General features: G+C 39.3%; 1 protein-coding gene across 9 annotated transcripts in view; it reads left to right on the top strand.

The window, feature by feature from the left end:
- PLCB4 (phospholipase C beta 4) overlaps positions 1-21,969 on the top strand; it is a 329,182-nt gene that overhangs the window by 156,550 nt on the left and 150,663 nt on the right. For all 9 annotated transcript variants that reach the window (XM_077282633.1, XM_077282628.1, XM_077282632.1 and 6 more), the window contains 2 exons: positions 13,838-13,938; positions 16,411-16,491. In XM_077282633.1, coding sequence (XP_077138748.1) covers positions 13,855-13,938; positions 16,411-16,491 — 165 coding nt within the window. In that variant the 5' untranslated portion in view covers positions 13,838-13,854. The remainder of the gene's footprint in view (positions 1-13,837; positions 13,939-16,410; positions 16,492-21,969) is intronic.

Genomic DNA, 21,969 nt, shown 5'->3' with positions numbered 1-21,969 from the left:
GAAAGAACATTATCCAATGCTTTATTAGGGCAGCCGGATTTTTGGGAAGGGTTTGGGGTTCTATTTCCTTTTTAACTTTGCCTAAACTGGAGTCAAGGACAGGAATGTTGCAGACCAAGTGGAGAAAGAAGTGGCTCTTAAATCACAGGAAGACAGATGTGAGGTTGTATCCAAAAGATGGTAATTATAAGAAGTATCTTTTAAAATCTCCACCTATAATTAAAGAGGTTGTCAAAGGGTCATTAATATCTAAGTTCTGGACAACCTCTTTATTCTTTTAACAGCCAGCCTAATACTGTATTGCGATACCGATAACTTTTTTTGTACAGTATCTTCCTAATTAAAAGACTGTGTTACTGATAAAAAAAATCCAAAACATAATGGTTTATATTCCAGAGGTGGAATGCAGAGTGAGCCACATACCATAGATGGCCATGTAAAAAATCCATTTTTCTTTCCATGCTCCACCACGTGCTTGAGAAAGTTACTATTTTTGCAAATGTTATATAATCAGATGATACCAACAACATTCCTGTGTCTGCTGCAGGCACTCACATTTCTCAGACATCTGAAAGTCTGGAAACAATGTGGTCAATTCAGTAAAGATTTGCTCCAGTGAACGAAAGTCACCCAAAATGTCTTCTAAAAGTAGCATTTCATTTATGGTAGGCAAGTCATCATGTGCCAGAACCTTTTTTTTTTTTTTTTGTATTTTTTCCCTGACCTTTATCTCTTTTATGTAATGTTGATAGAGGTCTATTACAGGGACATCTGCCTGCAGATAACTATCATCTCGTCACCAACTACATTAGTAAATTACTACTTATCCAATTAATCAACATGTTAGCATATAGTAGTAGCACGTAACATTGTTAAAAAGCTGCTAGTTTTCCGCAAAAGGCGGACTGATTCTGCAAAAAAAAACAAAAGCGTAAGTATGTAAAATTGTAAGACTATTCTCAAATACGTATCGTTAAATCATGTAACGTTACAAGTTACGGTACATGATTTTCCTAAGTATTACAGACAAAGCTTTTACTTTTATTTTTGCAGAGTGAGCTCAAAATGTGGGAGATTCATTTTTTTGTGAGCTACCAGTTGTGAGCGGGAAGCTAATTCTATACAGGACCAGAATGGTAAATGGATGGAGAACTTGGGCTCAGATCTGGCTGGGATTCAGAGTAAATAAATTACTCTAATTCACCTGTTTTGCCGCTTCATCAACTTGCTGTTTGTAGAATATTATACGATCTACTTATTTAATTTGTTAATTGGCAAAATAAAATGACAGTTGATGTATTCTATGTCCCCAGCCCTCCTTCCTATCCCATAAACTTGACCGTCTTGGGCACAGTCTAAATTGCCTTTCTGGTTTACACACTGATGGCAAATTGCCTTAGTTAGAAATGTTATGTACTGCATGAATAAAGATGATCAAATCTGCACAATACACATTTTAGTTTTTAGGTCAGATATTTGTTCCCTGCGTCATTCCATTTGCTAAGTTGGTCAACAACTATTTTGCAATATCGCTAAATATTTGCTTATTAAGGCCCCCATACAACATTAAACTGATGTTGGCCTAACCTGGCAATAACGGCAGACTTGGCTGACAGTTTCATGTGTATTGGGGGCCTCCTGAGTCTTCCCCTACAGATGACAACAGACAACATAAGGGTAAGGCATGCCCAGAGAGATAAATCGCCACCAGAGCGGTCTTCCTGTGTATGGAGGTGTTGGGAGAGATTGCTGCCAGTCGAGCCATGGATTGACTGACAGCTTTTATGTGGTACCCCTTGGTGTACATAGCCAAAATTATTACTGCTATGAGGTTAAACATGCTGTAAGTTTGGAATCTGTTGCATTATGTGCATCACTTATCCGAACCAACTATCATATAATGTCAACTTTTTACCACTGTGTTGTTTATCACTATTAGCTGTCAATTAGTTTTTAGGACTTGTGTGGGAGGGAAGCGTGCTCAAAAGGTAGAAAAATCCTACTTATTGGATAGGGTGTGCACAGGGTTTGTATAGCGAAGTGAGTATAGCTACTAAATTCTTCCCAGGAAGACCAGATTTTCTTGAACTTATCTACTTTGTCAGATAATATGGCTGACAATTTCTTGTTGATCTTATACCAGTAGGTCTGATACCAGTAAAGACCTGGTTTTCTCCAAGTTGAAGCAATGGTGTGTTTAGTAGCCACGAAAATGAAAGAAATTGGAATATGGGTTTACTTAGAGATTTTGAGGATATGTTTATTTCTCAAGACCTCCCAGGGTTTTTTCTTCAGGTTATGACCTGTGATTTAGAGGATAAGAAAATACTCTCCAATCCAGAGCCTACGTGTACATATCGCCCTCAGACCAGCGGCCTCTGAAACACTGAAAGGAGTACTTAGGAATGGTTTTAGCAACTCTGACTGGAGTCAAATATCATCTCATCATGACCTTATAGTTTGGTTCCAGCATCAGACTATTGAGTAGGCCACTCGTGGTTGAGGACCATGTCTGAGTCCAAAGTGGTGCCAATATCGGATTCCCAGTGGGAAGTGTAAGTATGGTACCGCCTGTGGGTAGTGTGGTTTAAATGGATATAGAGGAGTGAGATGGTGTCTAATGTATGGGGTTTAATTACCTCTGTTCAAATGGGGTGAGGAAGTAGAGTGCGGCTGTATCATCAGAGAGGAGATAAAATGCTTAAGCTGCAGGTACACTTCTTTGGATGGGAGATGGAATTTTTCCTGAAGAGTGGGGAAATGAATAACTCTGCCTACATTAAGTAAATGATGACACCTAGTAACATCCGCTGTGATCTATGTGTGGAACGATAGAGGGGATTCAATGCCTAAGAAGAATTCAATGTTACCCCAAAGGTACGCTAGCGGGAAAAAATGAGAGATAAGGGCAGAGGGGTATTTTAACAAGTCCCATATTTTGAGTGAATCAGCACAAAATGTTGAGCTTATCTAAAATTAAAAAATAGGATCATTACATGCAAACATTACCTTTTACTTTTAGAAATTAGAGCTGATAATAATTCATCTCTATACAGCAACAAGGGACGGACATGCATTTTTGGCCCCTAATGTTGAAATGGTGTTATTTATTTTGCGGTAATTAATTTAGATTCTATTACACCATTATATTGTAATATTAGAATTCATTCTCATTTACCCCTGAGTAAACTACAAATATAAGAATGCCTTGATACATACATACACATTGATTTTTACATTGTTAATTCACCGTGTTGTTTATATTGTGACATGTTCAATTTCAAAAGTGAATAGATTCGTCCAGCAAAAGGTCTGTGTCACGGTGAGTCATATGATTAATGAGAATCCACCATCCACTATCATGTGTCTCGAATAAACCTGTACCATCGACCAGTGAGTCATCCTGCTGGACTGGACATATTTATAGCAGGCGTGTAATATTGCACCGTGATGTTTATTTCTCTCTTTCCCTTGTCGGCTATTGTTTTCTAACGAGACATTACAGGGTTCATTGGTTTCAGTTTTTTTTAGTTATTTTTTTCCTTAACTGGTAATTATGTTATATTTCTGTTAATTCTCTGCATTTATTTCTGTTAGTATTTGTTCATGTTTTAGCCTCTGTGATAACATTACCTTTTTTATTCTACTTTTTATGTCCCATGTACTTGATCGCATGACAGATTTGTGTTTCTGTAATACAGTGCCCATGACTTGCCGTTGGCTTATACTGTACTTTAAAGTGCCTCTGATTTTTTACCGAGCTGTACTGCATTTTTTTGCACTGATTTATATGTAATACACTCCATATCACGGTAGTTTTTCCTGTAAGCGTTGGCCTTTAGGAGTTTGCAAATTATATCATAGACTAGTGTTTCCTATACCTATTCCTTAGTATAGATCATCAATGTCTGATCAGCCGGGGTCTGACACCTGGTAAGTCAAATGATCAGCTGTTATCGGTGTCGGCGGCAGCGTCCCCCGCCCGGAAGTACTCACTTGCGGAGCTGGTCATCTTCTGATAATGGCCGCCAAAGGGTACAACACATCCGCCTCCTATTTATTTGAATAGGAGGTGGATGTGCAGTACCAAGCCTCAGCTACTATCAAAAGACAGCTGGCGGACGCTACCACCGACACAGCTGATCGTGGGGGTGCCTGGTGTTGGATCCCGGCCGATCAGACATTGACGGCTTATCTTAAAGATAGGTCATCAATGAAAAAGTAGTGGACAACCTCTTTAAGGTTATGTTCGCATGCAATGTTTTTTTCTTTTCTAACTTTTTATGCATATTAAAAACTGCTTTTTACAGTACCAGCAAAAGTTATGAGATTTCAGAAAACTCGTGCACAGTCTTGGTTTTATTTTCCTTACTGAATTCGAGAACTGCATCGTTTTCTGAAATTTGCAGTATGTCAATTCCGTCATCATTTTTACATTTTTTTTTTGCACATAAAAAGCAATAAGAAAGTAAAAAAACGCTGCGAAAGGAAAAGCAACAAACGTTTTTGGTGTATTTTCGCTGCATTTTTTATCGTGTTTTTGAAGTGTTTTTCGTGAAAGCTAATTTTATTTAACAAGTACTGTAGACAAAGCACACATGTAATTTGCTAAAAAAAAAAAAAGCACTGCAAAAAAGCAGAAAAAACACCATGAAAATGCAGCAAAACTATTAAAAATGGGTGTTTTTAACTCAGCATTTTTATTGCTAAAAGAGCAGGTTTTGACTACAGAAAAAAAGTGAACATAGCCTACATAAGGTTTTTGTAGGAGCTGATAGTCTTTAGTAATTCATATTCCTTTCTGGATTGTTGGCTTCTTTGCTTTTCTTATGGTCCATAACTATGATGCTACATTCCGTTTACCATTCATGCGATAAAAATTGACTCCTGGGGACCCCTCACCAGCAAACACTGACTGAATCTGCTGGAGCCTTGGGATGAGAACTGTTTTTTTTTGTCAATTATCAATAAATTTTGGATTTTTCTTTAGGAGCATATAGTGCTATGTTCTTCAGTATTAGTCCCCTTTTTTAAGTTGAAGAAGGCTTTTAATAGCTACAAACAATTTTTGAGAAATGGAGAGTGCCTGTTCTCCATAAATAGAGCAGCCAGCCAAACTTTTGCCCTGCACTGATGAGGGGGGAAAGCTGTCGATGGCTTTGGCTAATGTCTCTAGCTATGTTTCAAGGCTCATTCGAGGGGCAAACATTGGCTTACAGGGGAGCTACCTTCTATTAATGATACTTGCAAATTAATTTTTCTTTACAGAGATAATCGGCATTGTCTCTTCAAGATATGATTATGAAGTTGTGTCAGTACTAGAACAAGTTATCAAAGAGAGCACCATAAAATCTACTGACAGCTACAAAATAATTAAAATCCCAAATTTCCCCCAATGTTTAATGTTTATGGTACCATTATGCCCTTCTAATTTGGAAAACAATAGGTGTCTTAGAACTGTAGAGACGTTGATGCGACACGGTCTAATAAAATGCAGGCCAGCTTTCATGTAAGGGGAAGTGATGTAAGCCATGCCTAACTGTGATGCTGAGTCACTACTCAGGCGCAAGCCGTGAGACAGGATAGTCAGGAGGTCCGAGGTGAGATATCAGGAGGGCACCAAGTACAGAGGGGAAAATCAAAGGAGTGGTCAGTAAACAGTCCGGGGTCAAATGCCAGAAGGGTACGTCAAAACCTGGGAGTACAACAAGTGGATAATCAGAGGCCAATTCCAGGAACAGATACCTAAAGTCAGAAAGTGTCAAAAGAAGAAGGGGAAATCCACAAGAGAAGTCACGACAAATCCAAGGACCGGAAACAGGGACAGAGGAAAGAGACACAGAGCTAAGCAAACACATCCAGCTTAGGTAAAGCTACAACTGACACTGACTACTAACAGCAAGCCATATAAATACCTTGCAAATGGTTAAAGAGGCACCCTAGGAAACGCCCGCAGACTAAACCAACACACCCCAGGATCATATTGGATGACTGGACTGTCACTCACACAACCAACATTTCAGCACACTCCAGATTCCATAGGGCAACTGAGCTGTCACTCACAGCGTTCCTAGGCCACAGATAGTTATGAAACTGTGACACTAACCTTTAAAAAAATTAACACTGCATGGATCGTTTTTATTTATGTATCTTTGAAAATACTTTATTGCACATCATTTGTCACTAAATACAACAATTATAATATTATATATAAAAGGTAATCAACTCTGCCCATAACCAACAATTCACAACAAAGAGAAAAAAATGTAGTAATCCTTAGTAAGCTGAAAACTAAAGTTTCCACAAATATTGTTGTTTCTTTTTACAGAATCACTACCTCCGTTACACCTCATTTTCACTGTGTGATGTCTTATAAGTTTGTCCTTTCTGCTGCAGAGATTTGAGTTGCTGGAATTTTAAAGAAATTGAACAAAAGGCCACACCGTACTGGAGATAAACAACTCAGTTCAAACTTCTCGCTTTTTTCTTATAATGTTGCCTTTATGTTGTAATGCTTCAGGGTTTTTTTTTTATCTCTATTCTTAATGCATTTAGCACAAAAGTATAAAAGCAGCACATTAAGTCATTGTGAAGGGAAAGAGAGCAGGGTTATGTGTGATATCACCTAATGTGAATGGTGTATCCTGTGTTATCAGCTGTAAATACAGGTGTCATTGCAATCCTGCCTCTGATGAACATGAATCTGCTGAAAACACTTCCTGAAAGGACAGGAAATATGAGTATGAAAAACTCCAGTGGCTATTGTGAAAATTGCAATAATCGACATATTTTAATACAGATTGTGATTAGGGATGAGTGGACCCATGGAAGTTCGTGTTCTTGTACCTGACCCAAACTTTAGTCCAAAGTTTGGTTTTGGTTCCAGAACTGTACCAGAATTAGAACCAGAACCTGAACATTATTTACAACAATGGAGATGCGAACTTTGGATATGGGAAAAAAAATCTGCGTTTAGCGCCAGACACTAACTGTCCGGTACAAACCCCAAATTTTTAAGTTTGGATTTGCTCATCTCTAATTGTGATGTGAAAAAACCATTGCCAAAAATGTTTAAAAAGATATTAGAGTTCATGTCCTTTTCCTCTCTGAAGAGACAAATACATGTAACACAAAGGCCTGATATAAACAGTAAGTCATTGTCTGATTACACATTTCCTTTAAGTCTTACTCGTGATCCAGGTCACCCTTTGATTAGCTTAGTAAAAGGAATGGGAATATATGAGTATGTGCTAACAAAACTTCTATTTTTGTACAGTTATTCACCTTCTTCTAACGAGTTCCACCAGAAGGTGCAAACTCCGGCTCGTTTTAGACTTACTATGTTTTAGACTAGTTGCATAGGACATGGTGCATAGAATTGAATGCCTAATTATAATTTTTTTTTCCCTATAAGAATTGATTCTAGGGTAAAATTTGGTGCAGAGGAGAAACAATGTGGTGGCTCAGCTCAAGCTTATATCACTTATAAGGACAGATGTAGAAGACCGTTTTCTCTCCTGAGATAGATTTTTTTCACGCACCCGTGAATGCCATCTGATTCTAGAAGTCAAATCATGCACGTCGCCATTTTCTTCCTTGGACCACTCGTTTTCTTCCTTGAACCACTCGGTCCAAGGAAAACTATCGGACATGTGCATGGCTCCATAGGATAACATGGTCAAAACCACTGATAGCACTCGTCTGATTAAATTGGTCATAAACACGAGCCCTAAGGCCAAGGTCACATGACTATATTTTCTTTCCGATTTCTGTCCATGAATAAAAACTAACGGCACTCGGACCAGTGTTATTCAATAGGGCTGTTAATCTTTTTTTTCAGAGACCAAATATTTGTTTGAAAAATCTTATATTGTGCACTAGTCTTCTCTGTATTTAAGATAAGACTTGCCTACTCGAGTCTATGGGTGCTAAAAAAGACGTATCCCATATGGGTCAAGTATAAGACATACAATTTTTATGGATAAATTGCCGTTATTAACATAGGAAACTGTATCCAGTCTTGTAAACATTAATGACTACTCATGTATAAAAACAGATGCCAAATAGATTGCTTACTGATGATAATACAGATGAAAAATCAATGTTTTTTTCTGGCTGAAAAACATGATTTTTTTCTACGCTTGTGTGAATTTAACCTTAGAGATACCTTATTGTCCGTTTTCGTTTTTGGAGCTTTGAGTGGCAGTACTAGATTTTTTATAACGTACAGCTTACAATGAGTATGCCTTTATGGATTATGCTCTTATATTGCTGTGATGATCACGCCAAGCAGGAAAGTCCCTCTAGGAATAATCAGATCACTGAGTAGAGACAGCTTGCAGTAAAATAAATTTGCTATTTTAAGTTCTGTAAGGAAATTAGGAATGTAGTAAAAAAAAATGTTGAATATTCTAGGAAGTCTTAATAGGCCATATTTAATCACAAAGTCAATAGTCAATAAGGTTATCTAATATGGACAAGTGCAAATGTTACATAATTTCATTTTAGCGTAATTAGGTCTGTATCACATGGACAGACACACCAGCAAATTACAAGCAATGTCAGCCAAGGGTCAACGGCGAGCACATGTTCTGGAAACTGCTCCTCCTTTCTAATGTCGCAGGGATCCGTTGTGTATCCGACCTGGAGGTGGACACATGCGAAATATGTTCATAGGGCTCCACTAGACTGACGGAGACTGAACCCATGTGGCCTATGTCTGACTGGTACAGAATACAGCTCGGCAAAAATTAAGAGACCACTGCAAAATGTTCAGTTTGTCTGATTTTTCTCTTTATAGGTATATTCATGAGTAAAATGTAAATTGTTCTTTTATTCTATAAACTTCTGACAACATGTCTCCGAATTTCCAAGCAATACATTTTGTATTTTTTTTCTGAAAAGGAGAAATGGTCAAAATAAAAAAAAAATCCAGTGCTTTCAGACTGCAAAGAAAACAAGTTCATAATCATTTAGAAACAACAATTCTAATGTTTTAACTCAGGAAAAGTTCAGAAATCAATATTTTGTGGAATAACCATGATTTATAATCACAGCTTTCATGCGTCTTGGCATGCTTTCCACCAGTCTTTCACACTGCTCCTGGCACAAAAATGTAAGCAGTTCTTCTTTGTTTGATGGCTTGTGACTATCCATCATCCTCTTGATTACATTCCAGAGGTTTTCAATGGGGTTCAGGTCTGGAGATTGGGCTGCCCATGACAGGGTTTTGATGTGGTGGTCTCTTAACTTTTGCCAGAGCTGTATATAATTATACTGTGAAAAAAAAATTATAATCATGAAATAGCGTAGTAGTCTATGCTATTTTATACACCTGGCAAAATTGGTATACCATAACAGTCTGTAGGTCGTAAACGTCACTATATGGCATCTATAATGGGTGTATCATTATAGCCAAAATGATGCAAAGGGGTTACATTAGCTTAGGTTGGTTCATCAGATTGGAGGGGGTTCATGGTACCTCACCGATCAGCTCTTTTAAAGAAGCCCTCCTCCCCTCAAATTTTCTATCCTCTTAATATACTGCAATCATATTATATAGCACTGTGTACTTGCAATTGCTCATTTTGCCTTTTTACCCAGCTAATTATTCTTTTTCCATTAGGGCTATGATACCTCCTGATTAAAAACTGACTAGCTGAATTCTTCTAAGCTCTATGTAGAAACAGGAGGTCAGTTTTCCCTGTATGAGTCATGAGTCACTGCAAAAGTCAATGGCGGGGGGGAGTGAAGCAGCCGAAGGCTAAAGGGAGATGATAAATGCAGAGACTTCCCGTTTCTACATAGAGAAGAGAAAAGAGAAGAATTAACTGGCAGAAAGGCAAAATGAGCAATTGTGAGTACAGAGTGCTATATAATATGATGACTGCAGTCTATTAAGGGGATAAAATAGTTGATGGCAGGAGGAAGGCTTCTTTAAATTCTTGTGACTTCCTGATGTAAACCGATCCAGAACAAATAGATTTGTTATGACAAGCTCATAACGTATCCATTAAACACATATGATTTTATGGGTGATGGATGCCATTGTTATATCAGCCACAGCCATCAGTTAAAGGGATTGTCCGACCTTAGGATACTAGTCTGCAGTCACTATTTGTGTGCGCGTTGTGAGGATTCAGACGGCACCTTTAAAATTAACATTAGAAGCTTTTCTCATTAAATAAATGAGAAAAAAGTTCACGTTGTGTTTGTAGTGTAAGTATTGTTGCCTGCAAACTTTCATGTCATGTAAGGATGCAAAAATAAATGATTTAATCAGTACCCTGGCATGGCAGTGAAATTTGGCATCTCCTCCAAGGCCCCACATTCCGGTTTAGATAAGGTCGTACAATTAGGCCAAGCACGCAGAAACATCATTAGTGTAGTAAATAATATTCTGAAGGATGATAACACTGTGTTACTATTGTCATGTTATACGGAATATGAGCAGATCATTATTACACTGCTGTCACGGGCGAGGTCCATGCCGTTCTACCGGCCACATTGCATCTTACCTTAGGAGACTTCATCTGTGATCCCTTGAAGGGTCTTTAGGTTGTATGCTCATCCATTGTGTAATTCCTGGTTTCTTATGAGGCTCCATGTTATTAATTTATTCCTATTTTATATAAAACTCTATTCTGTCATCTTTGGGCTTTTTCAAAATTATTACCTATTTTGCACATAGGCTGAAAGTGAAAACAATGCTCCCACTTTGGGCTAATCCAGGAGGTCAGGCGAGGAAGCTGTTTAAAGGGAAATGTTCTCTAATGCATCTCCCCATCCGCCCACAGACATAAACTAATTAAGACTGGATTTATGGTCAGACAGGCTTTACTTTGATTTATGAGAGAGGCGGCTTTCAAGAAACCGATGCTGGTTGCCAGGATGTGTCCTAACATAAATATTAAATCACCGAGTATTAACCATGTAACTGGCTACAAACACACGATCGAAGAAATCATAATGACTTGTTTTTCTTTCTTTCTTTCTCTCATTGTGTATTTTCATTGGGTGTTTTCACACTTCAGTGAGGGTTTTACAAGTTTTAGATAAAACGTGTACTGATTCATTTTGAAGTCAGGAATTGTTTTCTTATTGTCACAATATCCGTACAATTAGTCCCCAATTTCATGACAAGCCATTTACAAAGGTTTTTCTCATCTTATAAAGTGACAATCTATCGCTAGGATTTGCCACCATTTTTATAGTCCGGGAACGGAGGTCCGCCCTATGACCATCCCACCGTTCCTGACTATAGAGGAGGCACGCTGCATCCCCGTCACTGCTTTTTGCCTCCACATTGGTGCCTATTGACTAGAGAACAATGGGTTCCCTCTGTGCAGGGAAAAGCTAGAAGGAATGTAGTGGTACAGCAGTCCGGTGTTACCTGTATATTTAGGATTGATCTGGTTAGACTCCCACCCATCAGCAATATCTATGCCATCTTTTTATGAGAGGCGAATTTCCTCTTAGGCTGTGTGCCCACCATGAGTTTTTGACGCTATGTATTTTTGGTGTTTCAAAAACACTGCTCCTTATAGTTCCAGCAAAATGGAAGGGATTTATAGAAATCTCACAACCTTTGTGTTTCAAATCCGCAACATGTCAATTTCTCTTGCGGGTGCAATTGTGTGAAAATTTGCAGCTAAAAAATGCTCATGCGGTGGTAGTGCATTTCCGCTGCATGTAATCCGGCACATGACTGTATCAATAAAGTTTTGTCAAAGCCAAATACCGGGAAGTATCAAAAACAAAGCAGCTTTATTTGAAACATGACATATCCAAAGGAGACAAAGATGCAGCGTCAAAGACGTGATAAAAACGCATGTAAAAAAAGCATTTGGCCTAATTTACATAATAGGGGCAGAAATGGTGCAGAAAGTCTGCAACATCTAAAACTAACCAAAAGCTCATTGTGGGAATGGTAGCCCTCCCCCGAATCCAGTGTAGGGGTGGTCTCATGGGAACATGGACCCTGGATGTTGTTTTAATTATATGGTTAATGGTGTTCAATTTTAAAGATGGCTTCCACTTGTTGTTGTCAGGGTTATAAGGTCACCCTTGGTTAAGCTGTGAATTTTACTAGCTGGTTTATACCATTTTTTTCCAGATGTTATGGCGCCTTTTTCCTTGAAAGATGATTGTATAGTTTTGAAAAGACCGGGAAAATGTTTCCTATTTATATCCCAGTGGTATGTCAGTTTCTCTCATTAGTCAAGAAGAAAGAAGATCCCGCCCTCCCTGCCTAACTTTATTCCTTCCTGCCGTAATGTTTATTTTGAGAGAAAATCGCCCAGGTATCTGGGTGGATTGGTTGGTATGGTTATAGTTACTGGTAAATGGTTATATATTTATTTATTTATTTAAATTAAAGAGATATCTTTTAGTAGCCCTGAATAAACACCACGGCTATTGTATTCCACAAATCTGTGTCTGTGTCTTATTTATGGAAGAACGGGTTCTGTGTTCTCATGTAGCCTTAAGGACACGTCCACATTCACAAGCTTTTTACCTCAATATTTGTAAGCCAAAATCAGGAGTGGAACAATCAGATGAAAAGTATAATAGAAACACGTCACCACTTCTGTATTTATTGGCCACTCCTGGTTTTGGATTACAAATACTGAGGTAAAAAACTTGCCAAACACTCAATGTGTGCACGTGGCCTTAATTTTTTTGACGCTGCGTTTTCTGTCTCTTTTTGATCTCATGTTTTAAGTAAATCTGCCTTCTTTTTTTTTATAATTTCTGGTATCAAAACTTCCATTCAGAAAACCTTATTGATACAGTCATGTGCGGAGTAAATGTATTTTTGGTGCGTTTCCCAACCAAAAGTGCATATGTGTTTTGTTTTACCTAAAAATTCATAAATCTTGCCATTTTGTGTATTTGAAGCACGCACCGCAGACCAGATTACACTGCATAAAAAATGCACAGTGGCCATGAGATTTCTATAAATCTAATCCACTTTGCTGTAACTGTAAATTTCTGTATTTATGACCCTACGAAATAACACAGCGTAACAAACTGATTGTGGGAACACAGCCTCCCACTTCAGCGCAACAGCCATGTTCAATGCGTCCTCATAAGAGGTCACAGAACAGGTCCCCAAAAAGGACCTTTCTTTGTTAGCCAGAGCAGCGCTCGTTGTAGCAGATTGTCCACGTCATTCAGCATAAACATGGGCAGCACGGTGACTCAGTGGTTAGCACTGTTGCTTCAAATCCCATGAAGGACAACGTCTGCAATGAGTTTGTGTGGGTTTCCTCCAGGTTCTCTGGTTTCCTCCCTTACACCAAAGACATGCTGATAGGGAATGTAGATAGTGAGCCCCAATGGGGACAGCTATGATAATGTATGTAAAGCACTGTGGAATTAATGGCGCTATAGAAGCAAAGCATAATAATTATTAAATAATAATAACATTTCTTCTGCCTGGGTATATATCATCCTCTGAAGATTTCTGCAATTGTAAGAGCTGATCGGAACCTCTACTCCGATTCCTCAGCTTGGTGTCATGGACTTCTGTGATTCTTTCTTAGTACTACATTCTGGCTGAGATGTATTCACGATAGGTCTGTCTGCTGAGATCTGAGGAACCGTTGAGCAAGGAACCTCAGGAACAAATGACTATACGGACAGAATGACATCCTGTCTGAAAGTGGCCAAGTGATAAATACTAGGCCTTAGCAGTTTGTCTCCTGTAAACCACAAGAAGTGTGACCAGTGGAGTAAATATATTTTCAGTGTATCCCAAATAAATGTGTTTGCTTCAGTTTTCCTTTGCACATTGGATGACAACATATTTCTGTGTTCATGTTATATCTTCCAGACCTCTGTCAAGTAAACATGGCCAAACCATATGAATTCAATTGGCAGAAGGCTGTTCCTTCTTTCATGCAAGATGGAGCTATGTTTGACAGATATGAAGAGGTAAGAGACAGAATGGTTTATTGCTGCTACTGAGACAAATCTGTAATGAGGACAGAATTACTAGGAGGATCCTGTGAGGAAATCGAACAGGTGCATTTATATACCTCGCCCAAAGAGCGGCATGTGGGTGACAGTCACTTTAGGAGGCGATGGAGAAAAATGTGGTTGATGTAACTACAAATGTCACAATATAATGATAGATAGATAGATAGATAGATAGATAGATAGATAGATAGATAGATAGATAGATAGATAAGGAATTAAAGCAGCACAAGTATATGATCTACTTAGGTGCACGTCTTCAGTCACCAAAACACTGGCCCCAATATATCAAATCCAAAAATGAACAGTACCCCCCAAAATATTTCCCAGACTCGCAGATTTTATTAGCCCATATGTGGCTAAATATAATAATGGTTGATAAAATATCATTATTTTTTTAGTCTACCGTCTAAAAAAATAATGGCTATTAAAATCCTCTATCTGTTTTTGGATTGTAGATAGATAGATTCAGCAGGTTGGTACGGGGTTTTAGCTGCCTACCAAACCTCATTAGGTACTAGCTGTGAGGGCTCCAAGGTGCTTTGTGCTCATACAGTGCTCCGCTGTTGGGGAAGGTCAGACAGGACCAAGGCCTGTGAGAGTCACCATCTCAAAAAATGTTAAAGGGAACCTGTCAGCAGGATTGTGCACAGTAACCTACACACAGTGTCAGGTTGGCACCGTTATATTGATTACAATGATACCTGGGTGATGAAATCCGTCTTGTGGTTGTTGTTTAATCTCTATTTTCAGTTTTGAGTTAATAATATGCTTGTGCTTCAGAGCGGTCTGTGGGGGGTCTTCATGTGGTGCTCTGATTAGCTATCTAGCCTCTAACTAAAGATATACAGCATAGTAGCATCTCTTGCTATCAGAGGCTTCTTCCGTATGATCCACTACAACTAAACACACTACGTGATCCTTAAAGGGAACTTGTTCAGGATTGTGCATTGTAACCTACACACAGTGTCAGGTCGGCACCGTTATACTGATTAAAATTATACCTTTGTTAATGAAATCCGTCTTGTGGTTGTTGTTTAATCATTATTTTCAGTTTTGAGTTAATGATCTGCTCGTGCTCCGCTGCAGCCTGTGGGGGGTCTTCATGTGGTGCTCTGGTTAGGTATTCATAATGCAGACTGCTGACAGTCACTGATCCCTCACTGACCTGCCCCCTAGTTTACATAATGAATATTATATATACATATTGAAAAAAAAAACCCTTCTGCAGGCAGGTGACAGCCGTGACCCATGTGCTGCAGCATAATCGCATATGTTTTGTGTGTCTAATTTATGCATGTATGCGGTTATCCTGATATTCCAAAAAAAAATCCATTTGAAAATGGCTCCACAGTAGCAGATATCTGTGATCCAATAGCTGCTATTGCGCAGGCGCCAGTGGCGTCATCTTGAGAAGAAAAAAATGTCCTCCTTCAAGATGGCGCCCCTGGCACCTGTGCAGTAACAGCTATCGGTAATCGCCGATAGCTGCTATTGCGCAGGCTCGGCGGCGCCATCTTGAAGGAGGACATTTTTTTTTTCTTTTCAAGATGGCGCCGCCAGCGCCTGCGCAATAGCAGCTATTGGTAATCGCCGATAGCTGCTGCTACACAGCCACTTGGGGTGCCATCTTGAGGAGGACTTTTTTTTGTCTCTAGCAAGATGGCGCATGTGCAGTAGCAGCTATCGGATCACCTCTATATACACCGATAGCTGCTACTGGATTTTTTGGGGGGAATATCAGGATTACCTCAAACATCTTAATTATATACACAGTACATATGCGCTTATGCTGCAGCGCAGGTGTCACAGCTGTCACCTGCCTGCAGAAGTTTTTTTTTTTTTTATATGTGTATATAATATTCATTATGTAAACTAGTGTCAGGTCAGTGAGGGATCAGTGACCTGTCAGCAGTCTTCATTATGAATAGCTAATCAGAGCACCACATGAAGACCCCCCACAGGCCGCCCCGGAGCACGAGCATATCATTAACTCAACTAAAAATAAAGATTAAACAACAACCACATCACCACGTATCATTTTAATCAGTATAATGGCGCCGACCTGACAGTGTCTGTAGTTTACTGTTCACAATCCTGATGACAGGTTCCCTTTAAGGATTGTGCAGTGTGTTCAGTTGAAGTGGATCTTATGGAAGAAGCCTGTGATAGAAAAAGATGCTACTATATATCTTTAGTTAGAGGCTAGATGGCCTTGAATATATATTGTGACCTAGTTGTTTGCTGGGTATAAAGATAATAAAGTTGGTTGCAGCCCTGTCTTGAACACAATTCACTGTTTGTGTGGTAGCCTTTCTGTGCCAAACATCTGAAGACTGCAATCCTGACAGCTCACTGACCCCCACGTTGCCCCAATTTATATACATGCAGTGATATTTTTTAATCAAGTTTGTCTCTTATTCTTTTTAGGAATCATTTGTGTTTGAACCAAATTGCCTCTTTAAAGTGGATGAATTTGGCTTCTTTCTCACATGGAAAAGTGAAGGAAAGGTATGCTGTATTAGTAGCTTATCGTCTCACAATATATTGTACTGGACATCCAAAAATTGTTTCATTTTTAAACATTTTATTCAGCAGTTTCTTACTTATTCCTTTTTTTTAAGGAAAACTGAAATATAGTTACAAATAGATATTCTCAGGTTTGGAAGATATCCTCCTATCCTAGTTATTCCCTATGCAGATCACTGTGGGTCTGATTGCTGAGACCTAAACTGACCACGAGAACCGGAGTTCTGAAGAACAGGGGTTAATTATGTGCTACTCCGCTCCATTCATTCTTAATGTGACCGCCGTAGATAGCCGAGTGCTGCACACAACATTACCGTAAGGCCGGCGTCACACAGCGTAGGGAAATACGGTCCGTTATTTACATGCGTAATACGCAGAAATGATCCCAAAACAGTGATCCGTATGTCATCCGTAGGCGGGGTGTGGCAGCGTATTTTACGCATGTCATCCTCCGTATGTAATCCGCATGGCATCCGTATTGCGTTTTTTTCTTGCAACTTTGCAAAATGGACATATAATGGATCCATGGGCTCAAATATTCGTGAAAACATATATACAGTATATATATACTGTATATGTCAGTGAGACACACATATATATATATATTTATATTTCATAAAGCGCGATATAGCATAAAAGCTGGTAATTCAATTGCCGGCTTTTGCTATCTCCTTATCAAACCCGACAGGATATGAGACATGGTTTACATACAGTAAACCATTTCATACCCCTTATTTTTTTTTTGCATATTCCTCACTACTAATGTTAGTAGTGTGTGGGGGCAAAATTTGGGTTACATAGTTACATAGTTATTAAGGTTGAAGGAAGACTGTAAGTCCATCTAGTTCAACCCATAGCCTAACCTAACATGCCTGTTGTGAATTTGGATTCTGGGCTCCCCCGGTGGCTACTGGTGGAATTGAACTTGTGACATCATCTTCCCTGTTCACCTGTTCTGATTAGATCTGGGTGTCGCTATATAACCTGGCTTCTCTGTTAGATGCTTGCCGGTCAACAATGTTATCAGAAGCCTCTCTGTGCTTGTTCCTGCTCCCAGACATCTACTAGATAAGTTGGACATTCGTCCATGTTTTGTTTTTGTATTTTGGTTCCAGTTCACAGCTGCAGTTTCGTTACTGTGTCTGGAAAGCTCTTGTTGATCAGGAATTGCCACTCTGGTATTATGAGTTAATGCCAGAGTCCTAAAGTAATTTCTGGATGTGTTTTGTTAGGGTTTTCTACTGACCATGAAAGTATGCTTTCTGTCTTCTGCTATCTAGAAAGCGGACCTCAAATTTGCTAAAACTATTTTCCTGCTGCGTTTGTTGTTTCATCTCATATCACCGCCAATATATGTGGGGGGCCTCTGTCTCCTTTTTGGGCATTTCTCTAGAGGTGAGTCAGGTCTTATATTTCCCTCTGCTAGCATTATTTAGTTCTCCGGCCGGCGCTGGGCATATAGGGATAAAAAGTAGGACATGCTACCTGGCTACTTCTAGATGATGCGGTAGGTTTAGTTCATGGTCAGTATAGTTACATCTTCCAAGAGCTTGTTCCTATAGAGGCTTATGCTAGTTCTCTGGCCATGGAGATCATGACACATGCCCTAACATGTTGATCCAGAGGAAGGCAAAAAAAAACCCATGTGGCAAAGAGTAAGCTCCACCATGGGGAAAAAAATTCCTTCCCGACTCCACATACGGCAATCAGACTAGTTCCCTGGATCAACGCCTTATCAAGGAATCTAGTGTATATACCCTGTAACATTATACTTTTCCAGAAAGGCATCCAGTCCCCTCTTAAATTTAATTAATGAATCACTCATTACAACATCATACGGCAGAGAGTTCCATAGTCTCACTGCTCTTACAGTAAAGAATCCGCGTCTGTTATTATGCCTAAACCTTCTTTCCTCCAGACGTAGAGGATGCCCCCTTGTCCCTGTCTCAGGTCTATGATTAAAAAGATAATCAGAAAGGTCTTTGTACTGTCCCCTCATATATTTATACATTAAAATAAGATCACCCCTTAGTCTTCGTTTTTCCAAACTAAATAGCCCCAAGTGTAATAACCTATCTTGGTATTGCAGACCCCCAGTCCTCTAATAACATTGGTCGGTCTTCTCTGCACCCGCTCTAGTTCAGCTATGTCTTTCTTATACACCGGAGACCAGAACTGTGCACAGTATTCTAAGTGTGGTCGAACTAGTGACTTGTATAGAGGTAAAATTATGTTCTCCTCATGAGCATCTATGCCTCTTTTAATACATCCCATTATTTTATTTGCCTTTGTAGCAGCTGCCTGACACTGGCCACTGAATATGAGTTTGTCATCCACCCATACACCCAGGTCTTTTTCATTGACGGTTATGCCCAGAGTTTTAGAATTAAGCACATAGTTATACATCTTATTACTTCTACCCAAGTGCATGACCTTACATTTATCCCCATTAAAGCTCATTTGCCATTTATCAGCCCAAGCTTCTAGTTTACATAAATCATCCTGTAATATAAAATTGTCCTCCCCTGTATTGATTACCCTGCAGAGTTTAGTGTCATCTGCAAATATTGAAATTCTACTCTGAATGCCCCTTACAAGGTCATTAATAAATATGTTAAAAAGAAGAGGGCCCAATACTGACCCCTGTGGTACCCCACTGCTAACCGCAACCCAGTCCGAGTGTGCTCCATTAATAACCACCCTTTGTTTCCTATCCCTGAGCCAGCTCTCAACTCACTTACACATATTTTCCCCTATCCCCATTACTCTCATTTTATGTAACAACCTTTTGTGTGGCACCGTATCAAAAGCTTTGGAAAAGTCCATATACACTACGTCCACTGGGTTCCCTTGGTCCAGTCCGGAACTTACCTCTTCATAGAAGCTGATCAAATTAGTCTGACATGAACGGTCCCTAGTAAACCCGTGCTGATACTGGGTCATAAGGTTATTCCTCTTCAGATACTCCAGTATAGTATCCCTTAGAATGCCCTCCAGGATTTTACCCACAGTAGAGGTTAAGCTTACTGGCCTATAATTACGGAGTTCAGTTTTTGCCCCTTTTTTGAATATTGGCACAACATTTGCTATACGCCAGTCCTGTGGTACAGACCCTGTTATTATGGAGTCTTTAAAGATTAAAAATAATGGTCTATCAATGACTGTACTTAGTTCCTGCAGTACTCGGGGGTGTATCCCATCCGGGCCCGGAGATTTGTCAATTTTAGTGATTTTTAGATGCCGCCGTACTTCCTGCTGGGTTAAGCAGGTGACATTTAATGGGGAATTTTTATCACTAGTCATTTTGTCTGCCATGGGATTTTCTTTTGTAAATACTGATGAAAAAAAGTCATTTAGCATATTGGCTTTTTCCTCATCCTCATCCACCATTTCCCCCAGATTATTTTTAAGGGGGCCAACACTGTCATTTTTTAGTTTCTTACTATTTATATAGTTAAAGAATATTTTGGGATTATTTTTACTCTCTCTGGCAATGAGTCTCTCTGTCTCAATCTTTGCTGCCTTGATTTGCTTTTTACATAATTTATTTAGTTTTTTGTATTTATTTAATGCCTCCTCACTACCTACTTCCTTTAATTCTCTAAATGCTTTCTTTTTGTCACTTATTGCGCCCCTTACAGCTCTATTTAGCCATATTGGTTTCCTCCTATTTCTAGTATGTTTATTCCCATACGGTATATACTGTGCACAGGTCCTATCCAGGATGCTAATAAACGTCTCCCATTTTCTTTGTGTATTTTTGTGTCTCAGGATATCGTCCCAGTTAATTGCACCAAGATCCTCTCTCATCCGTTGGAAATTTGCCCTCCTGAAGTTTAGTGTCCTTGTCACCCCCCTACTACCCATCTTATTAAAGGTTACATGAAAACTTATTATTTTGTGATCACTATTCCCCAAGTGACCCCCAACCCTTATATTTGATATGCGGTCTGGCCTGTTGGTTAATATTAGGTCTAGCAGTGCCCCCCTCCTTGTTGGGTCCTGAACCAGTTGTGAAAGGTAATTGTCTCTCATAGTTGTCAAAAACCGATTACCTTTGCTGGAACTGCAGGATTCTGTTCCCCAATCTATTTCAGGGTAGTTGAAGTCCCCCATAATAATGACTTCTCCTTGAGTCGCAGCTTCATCTATTTGCTTTACGAGGATATTCTCCATTGCTTCCATTAGTTTTGGAGATTTATAACAAACCCCTATCAGTAATTTATTATTTTTTCCCCCTCCCCTTATCTCCACCCACAGGGACTCTACATTTTCATTAAATTCACCTATATTATCACGCAGGATGGGTTTTAAGGTCGATTTTACATATAGACACACCCCTCCCCCTCGCTTATATGTACGGTCATTTCTGAACAGACTATAGCCCTGCAAGTTAACAGCCCAGTCATGGCTCTCATCCAGCCACGTCTCAGATATCCCCACCATGTCATAATTATGCTCCAACAACATTAGTTCTAATTCATCCATTTTGTTGGCAAGGCTTCTGGCATTAGTATACATGCACTTGATGTTACTCTCTGTACCTCTATTCTTTCTTAAATTACTAACTGTTCTAACCCCACCCCCCATGCCACCGCCACCCCCAACTTCCTTATTTGGGCTCTAGCTGTTAAAATAAAGGGTTAAATCACGGAAAATACTGGCGTGGGCTCCCGCTCAATTTTCTCCGCCAGACTGGGAAAGCCAGTGACTGAGGGTAGATATTAATAGCCTAGAGAGAGACCATGGCTATTGCCCCCCCCCCCCCCTGGCTAAAAACATCTGCCCCCAGCCACCCCAGAAAAGGCACATCTGTAAGATGCGCCTATTCTGGGACTTAGCCTCACTCTTCCCACTCCCGAGTAGCGGTGGGATATGGGGTAATAAAGAATGTCACCTTGCTAATGTAAGGTACCCTTGCTAATGTAAGCTTGGTTAATAATGGAGATGTGTCAATAAGACACCTATCCATTATTAATCCTATATTAATAAAGTGTTAATAACAAACACACACATTGTGAATTAAGTATTTTAATGAAATAAATACACAGGCTGTTGTAATATGTTTATTATACGCTCAATCCAAATGATGACCCATGTCTTCTGTAAAAAAGGTAAAAAAACAAACTACAATATGCCATACCTCTCCGCTAGTACAGTCATGTCCCACGCTGTAAATCCATCAGATGAGGTTAAATAATTTTACATCCAGGACCTGCTAATGCAGCTGTGCTCCTGGCTGTAAAAACTGGGGAATGAATGGAAAGCAGGGGAACGTAGCTACCTAGACTTGCGGTGCTGCGCCCCCTGCTGGCATAACTTCATATGAACTTGAGTGTGGGAATTTTTGAGAATATTTTCTCACGCTGATATACATATATATGTATATATATATATATATATATATATATATATATATATATATATATATATATATATATATATACTATGTGTAGACAT

The sequence above is a fragment of the Ranitomeya variabilis genome, chromosome 2 (genome assembly GCF_051348905.1).
Source record: "Ranitomeya variabilis isolate aRanVar5 chromosome 2, aRanVar5.hap1, whole genome shotgun sequence".
NCBI classification, from domain to species: Eukaryota; Metazoa; Chordata; class Amphibia; order Anura; family Dendrobatidae; genus Ranitomeya; species Ranitomeya variabilis.
The sequence above is the reverse complement of the archived record's forward strand: the minus strand, read 5'-3'. Positions and strand labels throughout refer to the sequence as shown.